This window comes from Terrapene carolina, unplaced genomic scaffold (assembly GCF_002925995.2).
Source record: "Terrapene carolina triunguis isolate 2854851 unplaced genomic scaffold, T_m_triunguis-2.0 Scaffold96, whole genome shotgun sequence".
Taxonomy (NCBI): domain Eukaryota; kingdom Metazoa; phylum Chordata; order Testudines; family Emydidae; genus Terrapene; species Terrapene triunguis.
Window position 1 is genome coordinate 72,500,405 of NW_020664447.1, and position 11,004 is coordinate 72,511,408.

An 11,004-nucleotide genomic window follows, 5' to 3' on the forward strand; every position below is an offset into this window, starting at 1 on the left:
TAAAACATTAGTATTGAAGGCAAGGGAGGAAAAAGAGGGGAGAGTAGAACACAGAGAATTTGGAGGGGAGGGGCTCCAGCAGGAGGGTGGGGCTAGAATGGAGCAAAAGGGAAAAGAGAAGAGACAGGAGGAGACATTTTTAAAGATTGCAGTAGCATCAGAAATGTGTTAGGCTCTTGCCAAACATGAGGAAGGTACAACTCCTTTCCCAAATTTACTGGGACAGAACAAATCTGATCATGCTCATCCTCAGTAAATAGGATAAGGGAGAAAGAATCAACCAGCAAAGACAAAATTATCTGTTTTGTCTTATACCTGTATTGCCCATCACTGTAATATCTGAACACTAAGGCACTCAGATACCAGAATGATAGGCATTAACTGATCAGTCCTAGGATGAACTGTTGGCTAGTGCATGTAATTTATGCTACAAATCCATCAGGGCATTGTTTAGGTGGATGACATTTCTAGAGTACAGAAAAATAGCTCTTCCAAAGGAGCATGTCCTAACAGTAGGTGCTTAATTTGGAGTTTTCCTTTCCAGATGAGCTGTCCCAGTAGTCTACCACTTCATCTGTGGTAAATTATGAGCTTTCTGGGAGGCAATACATTCTGATTACTATCCTATTCTGGCTCTGTCATCATTTAGGAGGAGGAAACAGAAGTGGGAAGTACGGACGCCACTGCATAATGACTAAAAAGTTTCATCTCCAGTGCTCTCTATAGCATCATTCTAAATTCAACACCACAGGGATCTTGGTGTAAGTTAATACTGATACCAAAACTCATTGAAAACCATTGAGGATTGTGGAACAGCAGCAGTTGGGGAAACCATAGGCTTTTTATAGCAGACAGACTGGGAGGTATTGAACCAATATGCAGATTTATGGAAAGCTGCTAGTTTGAGAGGTGACCCTTCCATGTTCTGAAGCAGAGTAACTACTGTGAGAAAAATCAGTCAAACTCTATGACTGAATTCAAGGCTGTGTTTTAAGCACCTTTACACCACACCACAATCATAAAGATCTGGAAAGCAGCTGGAACCCCTCCCTCACAGCCAAAAATTTCCTCAGCACAGGGAATTCCTTGAACAGCATAGGGTTGTTTATTATTTGTATTGCTGTAGCACCAAGGAAGCCCATCATGGACCAGGATCCTGTTGAGCTAGGCATGTAGAAATACAGAACCAAATATCCTCCAGTCCTTGGCTCCAGCCGCTTACCATCTAACATAATGCCCCTATGTCCCTACCCCTCACAGGCCTTGGGGCAAAGAACAGGCTGCGGCATGGCCCATAGATGGTTCCTGGAAGTTTCCATAAGTTACAGCAGTTCCAAAGGCTGCTCCACTTTATCCTTGGTGCATGGCAAACACCTATCCATGTCCAGAATTTGCAACATGCCATAGGACAAAAGCACCTGTGCCCAAGCCATGGCTGCACCCTCTGAACTGCTCAGAATACCTACACGAGAACAATAAGGAAGAGGACCAACAGGTCTCTCTACTTTATAATGATTTAGGGCAAACCCACACACTTTGTTATAACTAACTCAGTATTTAAATAAAAAAACCAAAAAAACACAAATTAATTTCCATTTCACTGTTAATGCTTCCCCCCCTCCATTTTACTCAATTAAAATACAAAGAGACTAGTCTTAGCCTTGGAGGGGGGTTTTGTTCATTTGGTTTAAATGGGAGTGCCTTTTATATAGTTTTTCTGCTTATTGTGTGCATTTTTTCCTTAGGAACAAGACTTTTTAGAAAAAACATTTCTGAACAGGATATTTATTAGTCATATGATTAAATTGTCCTTCAAAATGGAAATGGAGAACAGGGAATTAAATTGGCAGAATTAAAGCCACTGAAAAGCGTAGTTTATTTTTTTTTTAATACTAGGAATGAAGTGTATCAAGTGTAAAAACATGGTTCCTGTTCCACAGATGACACAGTAACAAAGACATCATCCACTTGTTATACACGCTAATTTAATTACATGGAAGCATTTCCCATTTCACAGACAGCCTTTATCTCCAGGTAACTTCTTCACCGGGTTTCAATTCCCTGTGTGGAGGGGCGAAAAAAATGAGGATAGTAAAATTAGGTAGTGCACAGGACTTTTGCAGACTGTAATCTAAATCTATGAACAATAATGTAAGTTAGTGTTTCACTAGCTTAATTGTGAGGTATTTTGTAACAGATCTTGATTTCTATATTAACTTTTAAGAATAATTAATATCTTTGACTTCCCTTGTAACTGATAATCAAAAACTATATCATTTGAACAACTCGTCTTCTCCTTCCTTCCCCTCTTCTTAAAGGTTAGGATCATTTTTTTCTGTGTACTTTCCTTATGATACTCTTGACTCCCTTCCACATTAGGCCCCCCCCACAATGAGCGCTGTGGAGAAGATCCTGCAGCAGCATATCTCTATTGACTAAAATGGGACTTCATGGCAGGGTCCACTCACATTGGAGTTGAGCTCATTGGACAACTGTGGCCTTAGTTATCAAGTGTGGCCAATGAGGGCTTGAAGTAGATACTTTAGGAGCATGACAAAGACACCCATAAAATAGTTAGAAGAGTTGCTAGAAAGCAACTGAACAAGGTGCATCTTCAGGGCTCCCTGCCCCTTTTAGTCTGAAAGCAAAAGATGGAATTAGGAGCCAATCCCTTATGTATGTGTGGTTCCCAACAAAGTCAATGGGACTTCAGTACCAGGCAAACTGGTTGAAACTATAGTAAAGAACAGAATTATTGGGAAAGAGTCAACACAGCTTTTGTAAAAGGAAATCATGCCTCACCAATCTATTAGAATTCTTTGAGGATGTCAACAAGCACATGGACAAGGGTGATCCAGTTGATATAGAGTACTTGGACTTTAAGAAAGCCTTGGACAAGGTCCCAAACCAAAGGCTCTTAAGCAAAGTCAGCAGTCATGGGATAAAATGAAGGTTCTCTCATGGATCAGTAATTGAATAAAAGATAGGAAACAAAGGGTAGGCATAAGTGGTCAGTTTTCACAATGGAGAGAGATAAAAAGCAGGATCCCTGAAGGATCTGTACTGGGACCAGTGTTCCCTCTAATTTTTTATGTTCATGTGCAGAATGAATTTTGTTATGTGCACCAATATGGAGGTGGTGTGTGACATCACCTTCATATTAGTGCTAACAAAATTCATGCAGTGAGGGTGGGACCAAGGGGTTCGGAGTGTGGGAAAGGGCTCAGGGCTGGGGCAGAGGGTTGGGGTGCGGGGAGGGTGAGGGCTCTGGCTGGGGGTGCGGGCTCTGGGGTGGGGGCGGTGATGATGGGTTTGGAGTGCGGGAGGGGGCTCAGGGCTGGGGTGTGGGGGGATGGGGGATCTGGCTGGGGGTGTGTGCTCTGGGGTGGGATTGGGGATGAGGGGTGCAGGAGGGGTTCAGGGGCTGGGCTGTGGGCAGGGCTCCTTTCCCCGGCAGCTCCGGTGGGGCTGCGCTGGGCCGTGGGAGGGGCTCCTCTCCCTGCCTGTCTGCGCAGCCCTTGAGAGCCCGCTGCGCAGCCGCACAGCTTACAGGGAACATAGACTGTGACCTGTGCTGTTCAACATATTCATAAATGATCTAGAAAGGGGATGAACAGTGAGGTGGCAAAATTTGCAGATGATACAAAATTACTCAAGATTTTAGTCAGCTTTGGACTTATCTAATAGTGACAAATGGATCTCTGTCACTGGGCAACAAAATGGCAGATGAAATTCAGTATTAATAACTGCAAAGTAGGGGTGTCAATTAATCGCAGTTAACTCATGCAATTAACTCAAAAAATATTATTGTGATTAAAAAATTAATACTAATTAATCGCAGTTTTAATTGCACTGCTAAACAATAGAATACCAATTGAAAATTATTAAATATGTTTGATATTTTTCTATGTTTTCATATATATTGTATTATGTTGTAATTGAAATAAAAGTGTATATTATTATTACAAATATCTGCACTGTAAAAAAAGAAATAGTATTTTTTCAATTCACCTCATACAAGTACTGTAGTGCAATCTCTGTCATGAAAGTGCAACTTACAAATGTAGATTTCTTTTTTTTGTTACATAACTGCACTCAAAAACAAAGCAATGTAAAACTTCAGAGCCTACAGGTCCACTCAGTCCTACTTCTTGTTCAGCCAATCACTAAGGGCTTGTCTACACCCAGCCGCTAGTTCGGCGGCTGGGGATCGAAGTTCCGAGTTCGATTTATCGCGTCTGGTCTGGACGCGATAAATCGAACCAGGAAGTGATCCCCGTCGACTGCGGTACTCCAGCTATACGAGAGGAGTACCGCGGAGTCGACGGGGAGCCTGACCGCCGCGTGTGGACCGCGTCTGAACCGCGGTAAGTTCGAAGTAAGGTATGTCGAATTCAGCTACGTTATTCACGTAGCTGAATTTGCGTACCTTACTTCGACTTGGGGGGTAAGTGTAGACCAAGCCTAAGACAAACAAGTTTGTTTACATTTACAAAAGATAATGCTGCCTCTTCTTATTTACAAGGTCACCAGAAAGTGAGAACAGGCATTTGCATGGCACTTTTGTAGTGGGCACTGCAAGGTATTTACGTGCCAGATATGCTAAACATTCGTATGCCCCTTCATGCTTCAGCCACCATTGCAGAGGACATGCTTCCATGCTGATGACATTCATAAAAAAATAATGCATTAATTAAATTTGTTACTGACCTTTGGGGAGATCTGTATCTCCCCTGCTCTGTTTTACCTGCATTGTGCCATATATTTCATGTTATAGGAGTCTCGGATGATGACCCAGCATCAGACATGCCAAACACGTGGAAAAACAAACAAACAGAAATTGGGCTTGTTTTTTGCTTAATTGGCTTGAGAGTTCCTTGTTGGCTAGTTGTTGATTCTTCTCTTCCCCCTCCTCCTCCCCCCCAGCTCGCCACTTGCCCCTGCTTGCCGAGAGCCGATCAAAAAAAGAGTCAGGGGTGCACAGTGGGCCCACCACAGTCCCAGACTGCACGCTGGGGGATCTAGTCATATAGAGTGTTGGGGTTCTTAGGATTTGGCTTGTTTTGGCCTCGTTTTGAAAGGAGATTAGCTTGATTTTTGGCTTATTGTGAAAGTCAGGTGCTTATTTACCGTGTGAAATTTGGCAACTGTGCCCAGCACATGTTGTTCATTTTAAGAACACTTTCACAGCAGATCTGACAAAACGCAAAGAAGGTACCAATGTGAGATTTCTAAAGATAGCTACAGCACTCGACCCAAGGTATAAGAATCTGAAATGCCTTCCAAAATTTGAGAGGGACGAAGCGTGGAGCATGCTTTCAGAAGTCTTAAAAGAGCAACACTCGGATGCGGAAACTACAGAACCCGAACCACCAAAAAGAAAATCAACCTTCTGCTGGTGGCATCTGACTCAGATATTGAAAATGAACATGCATCGGTCTGCACTGCTTTGGAGGGATATTGAGCAGAACCTATCATCAGCATGGACACATGTCCTCTGGAATGGTGGTTGAAGCATGAAGGAAATATGAATCTTTAGCGCATCTGGCACGTAAATATCTTGCAACGCTGGCTACAACAGTGCCATGAGAATGTCTGTTCTCACTTTCAGGTGACATTGTAAACAAGAAGCGGGCAGTATCATCACCTTCAAATGTAAACAATCTTGTTTGTCTGAGCAATTGGCTGAAAAAGAAGTAGGACTGAGTGGATTTGCAGGCTCAAAACTTTTACATTGTCTTATTTTTGAGTACAGTTTTGTTTTTTTTACATACTTCTACATTTGTAAGTTCAACTTTCATGATACAGACACTACACTACAGTACTTGTATTAAGTGAATTGAAAAATACTATTTTTTTTTACAGTGCAAATACTTGTAATCAAAAATAAATATAAAGTGAGCACTGTACACTTTGTATTCTGTGTTGTAATTGAAATCAATATATTTGAAAATGTAGAAAAACATCAAAAAATATTTAACTAAATGGTATTCTATTATTAACAGTGCAATTAATCGCACAATTAATTTTTTGAATCGCTTGACAGCCCTACTGCAAAGTAATGCACTTTGGAAAATGTAAGTCCAACTATACATACAAAGTGATGGGATCTAAATTAGTTACCACCCCTAAAGGAGATCATGGAATCATTGTGGATAGTTCTCTGAAAACATCTGCTTAATGTGCAGCAGCGGTCAAAAAAGCTAACAGAATGTTAGGAACCATTGGGAAAGGGATAGATAAGAAGACAGAAAATATCATAATGCCACTATACAAATCCATGGTATGCTCACACCATGAGTACTAAGTGTAGTTCTGGCCACCCAATCTCAAAAAAGATATATTAGAACTGGAAAAGGTATAGAGAAGGGCAACGAAATTGATTAAGGGTATGGAACAGCTTTCATTTGAGGAGATGAAAAAGACTGACTGTTAAACTTACAAAAGAGACAACTAAAGGGGGAGTGATAAAATGATTAATGGTGTGGAGAAAGTGAATAAGGAAGTGTTATTTAACCCTTGACATTAAACAAGAACCATGGGTCACCCAATGAAATTAATAGGCAGCAGGTTTAAAACAAGCATAAGGAAGTATTTCTTCACACAATGCAGTCACCTTGTGGAACTCTTTGACAGAAGACATTGCTCTGAGTGTCCCTAAACAACTGACTGCCAGAAGCTGGGACTGGAAAACAGGGAATGGATCATTCCCTGTTCTGGTCATTCCCTCTGAACCATATGGCAGTGGCCACTGTCATAAGACAGGATACTGGGCTAGATGAACCATTGGTCTGACCCAGTATGGCCATTCTTATGACATTCACATGGGGAAGGATTGCAAGATTTCTTAACTCCAACTAATTTAAATGGCAGTTGAGAACAATGATCACCTCACTTGAGGTGCCAACGTTTTGCAGGACAGGACCTATAGGGCAAAATCCTGCTTCCTTTGAAGTCAATATCAAAACTCATATCACTTCAATTGGAGCAGAATTAGGCCTTTCAGACAGATTATTTTGTTAAAAAGTTGTGTCATAAACTAACCTTTTAAATAACTTGCTCTTGTTTCTGAAAGCCGATAGTTTTTCATCATTCCTTCTGTCCAGATAGCATCCAATAACAAATCCCATGGGACACAAAATATGGACCCAGTAGTCACGCACAGCTTGGACAAAATTCACCATGATTGCTAGAACGAAGGAAAAACAAAACAAAAAAAACATGGGGGTGGGGGGAGAGGAAGAGAGAGGAGACAAAAATCTATGCAATCATGAACATTTGAAGGCCAGCATATATTTTAACAAGAGAAAAATGCTGCTCTCAGGTCCACACGGAATTCCTGGGAACAGCCGGATACTGGAATCTAGATTGAACTTGCAGTACTGACAGTAGAATTTTGCCCTAAGGGAATAGGAATGCAACCCAATTAATAAACTATTTTAAGGTGATGACAGGTTGAGTATTTGCATTTAAAATTATGACAAAAGTCCCTCACTAGAAATCATCCTAATTATGCACCATTTATGAGGAGTCTGCCTTGTTCTAAAATATAATACTTGTTCTCAACAAACATTTATAAAGCAGGAATTTTCATAGTATTCATCTATAAGTCTAGATGCAATTACTGTAAGGTGGGTGCACAACTGGTTGAAAGGCCATCCTCAAAGAGTAGTTATCAATGATCCACTGTCAAACTGGGAAGACCTATCAGATGGTGACCTGAAGGGATCGGTCATTGGTTTGGTACTACTCAATATTTTCATTAATGACTTGAATGATTGAGCGGAGAGTATTCTTATAAAATTTGCATATGACACCAAGCAGGGAGGGGCTGCAAGCACTTTGAAGGACAGGATTAGATTTCAAATGATCTTGATATTTCAGAGAATTGGTCCGAAATCAATAAGATGAAATTAAATAAAGGCAACCGCAAATCTACACTTCAGAAAGAAAAATCATGCACAAATACAAAATGTGGAATAAATGGCTAAGCAGCAGTACTGCAGAAGAGGATCTGGGGGTTTTAGTGGATCACAAATTGAATATGAGTCAACAGTATGTTGTTGTTGTGAAAAAGGCGACTGTCACTCTGGTATACATTAACAGGGGTGTAAGACATGAAAAAATTGAAAGAACTGGGCATGCTAGGCTAGATTAACAAAGAAATTTAGGCGCCTAGAAAATCAACAGGATTCACAAAACCTGGGTTTGGCACCTAGGCTCCCTATACAATGAAAGAGCAGAGATAGGTGCCTAAGAATTGAATTCACAAAAGGCAGCATGCCAGGACATTCTTTGCCTAAGGTAGCCAACAGGAAGCATACCCCTCTCTCAGAGCTAGGCACCTAAGTCTGGACTGCAGGAAGATGTATCCCTCTGATTGGGATTCTCAACTGCAAATGCTGTCTTGGAGATAGGTACCTATACCACTTTTGCAAGAAGATGGGGGACGGGGGGAGGAGCGGGGAAGGGACGGAATGAAGGGAGAGGACAGAGGGTCACGAGAGGAGAAGCTCTGTCATAACTTTAACCCAATGGTTAAATGGGTTGTGGAGACCCCAAGTTCAAGTCCCTACCCCACTTGAGGGAAATATGTGAATTGAACAGGGATCTGCCATATCTTAATTGAGTGCCCTAGCTACTGGGCTCTGAGATATTCTAATCTGAGGCTCCCTCAATCTTTCCTGTTGAAGCTGTTCCACTGTAGCTAAATATTTTAAACAGTCATTGGAGCAGGGGAACTGGATTCTGGGAGCTTGTCGACACTTACATTTTATAGTGCTCTAACTTGCTGGCTCAAGGGTGTGAAAAATCACCCTCCTGAGCACAGCAAGTCCGAGCGCTTTAAAGCACTAGTGTAGTCAGGCTCCGAGCACTGGGAGCTGTGCTCCCAGCACTAATCCCCTCGTGGAGGTGGATTACCAGGAGCGCTGGGAGACCTCTCTCCCAGTGCTCACACGTGACCACACTCATACTTCAAAGTGCTACCGCGGGAGCGTTTCCATGGCAGTGCTTTGAAGTTTCCAGTGTAGACATACCCTGGGTCTCCCTCCTCCCAGGTGAATACTCTAACCAAAAGGTCACAAAGTCATTCTCATGCTTGCTCTCTCTCTCGGGTCCAATAATTCTTTCATTATTATCCACAATGCAACAGTTTCAAAATAGGGGAGGTCAGAAAGAGGGCAGGGGGAGAAGAGATAGAAAGTGCATGTGTGAGAATGACTGTAGTCTGGTGGTTAAAGCACTCACCACAGAGGTAGAAGATCCATGATTCTGTCCCCCTGCTTCAGTGACTTATTTATTTATTCATACACAGTGGAACATCTTCAATCAGAGAGACTGAAGGAGCCCCACAACAGAATATACCATACTCCAGTAGCTAGGAAGCTCACCTGAGAAGTGGCAGATCCCTGTTCACGTTCCTTCTCCCCTTCAGGCAGAGGGGGGAGTTGAACCAGTGGTCTCCCACCTCACAGATGAGTAACCTAACCACTGGGCTAAAAATTATGACAGCTCCTCCCCACCTCTGGCCATTGTGTGAACTCGTCTATAAGGCCCAATCCGGTAGGTGAGGTCTGAACACACTTACCAGATCAGGCCCCACAAGCAAGTTAAGTGTTCCACTGCCTAATTTAACCTGGTTTGTCCATCACTCTGGAGCTTAGGTGTCCAGGTGCCTGCCATGGGTCTACAATATGAATGCACAGAGGCAGAAACATAAGTGCCTACCTCAAAAATTTAGGTGCCGAGCAATTTTGGTGCCTACAGGATTTAGGGGCATCTGAGTGGGGGGTTTTGTGAATCCCCATGAGGCCTGATTCTGGGATTTAGGAGCCTAAAGTGGCAGCTGGATGCCTAAGTCCTTTTGTGAATCTAGCCCATTTAGTCTAGAGTTGAGAATGCTGAGAGGGACATGATAACACTCTATAAATATAAATAAAAGATTGATCACCATCCTTTTTACAACAATCATTCTCCATAGCCATCAAGGGTAGAACAAGAAGTACCGGTAATCAACTTAATTTACAGCAAGGGAGATTTAGGTTAGAGAGGAAAAACTTTCTAACTATAGGGATAGTTAAGCACTGGAACAGATTACTAAAGAAGGTGGTGGAGGTTATCAAGAACAGGTTAGACAAACGTGTCAAAGATGATCTGGAGGGGTTGGGGGGGGTGGACTAGATAACCTTGAGGTCCCTTCCATCCCTCCATTTCTATAATGCTATGACTACCGCGCAGTTGGTATTTCAGTAGCAACAAGTCAGAAAAAGAAGAAGTTCTATATTAATGGTAAGATCAGACTTCATAAACTCTCTCATGCATGTTTTTCAGAATGACCAAGGAGGAAAGCTGAGGAAGCTGTGGTCCAACAATGAGCTTAAAATGGCTGAACTAGACTTTGCCTACATACAAATCCCAAACAATAAAAACCAAGTAGTATTAACCAGGTACCTTAAAAGCAACAGAAAAATCAAACGCTTTTAAAGTACTACATCAAATGTATTTAGGGACATAAAACTCAGGTCAGAAAGGAGTGTAGTCACCTGGTCTGCTCACAAGCCCAGGCACCCCGGCTCAAGCCTCACCCTGCAAGGATGTGTCTGAAGATTATAACACCTATCCACACGGTGAGTTGTGCGGTACTTGTAAGCTCTCCACAGGAGGGGCCGCGTCCGCCACTCAACTTGTACAGCACCTAGCACGGGGCCCCGGCTGCTCCCAGTAGCATTACGGTATAAGTACCACACGATCTGAGGACGAGAGCCACTCCACACGGGCCCAGTATTATTGAAGTACACCCCCCCACACACACACACTACCCTGGCCCGGCCCACCCCGCGCCCTGGAGCCGTGTTCCCAGGCAAGAAGGCGCCACGGCCAGCGACCAGCACTAGGCAAACGTGCAGCCCCCGGGGCCTCCTCACCCACAGGTCCCGCTCACCTGCCGCCTGCTGTCGGGCCTAGACCTGCCGCCGCCTGCGCCAAGCCCAAGGGCAACTGGGG

The 11,004-nt window shown here is 42.9% G+C and overlaps 1 protein-coding gene across 1 annotated transcript; it reads right to left on the reverse strand.

Annotated features, from left to right (window-relative positions):
• Window positions 1–1,874: 1,874 nt before the first annotated feature.
• Window positions 1,875–7,871, reverse strand: NDUFB1 (NADH:ubiquinone oxidoreductase subunit B1). Its single transcript, XM_029911482.1, has 2 exons — window positions 7,045–7,871; window positions 1,875–2,061 (listed from the first exon to the last, which is right to left on the reverse strand). The coding sequence occupies exons 1-2, from the start codon at window positions 7,221–7,223 to the stop codon at window positions 2,025–2,027; spliced, it is 216 nt and encodes a 71-aa protein (XP_029767342.1). The 5' UTR covers window positions 7,224–7,871; the 3' UTR covers window positions 1,875–2,024.
• Window positions 7,872–11,004: the final 3,133 nt, after the last annotated feature.

Coding starts and splice junctions, on each gene's coding strand:
- NDUFB1 (XM_029911482.1), bottom strand. CDS start 7,223: ATGTTTTTTTTGTTTTGTTTTTCCTTCGTTCTAGCAATCATGGTGAAT. Junction 2,062..7,044: donor AAGAGCAAGTTATTTAAAAG/GTTAGTTTATGA, acceptor CCCTCCACACAG/GGAATTGAAACCCGGTGAAG.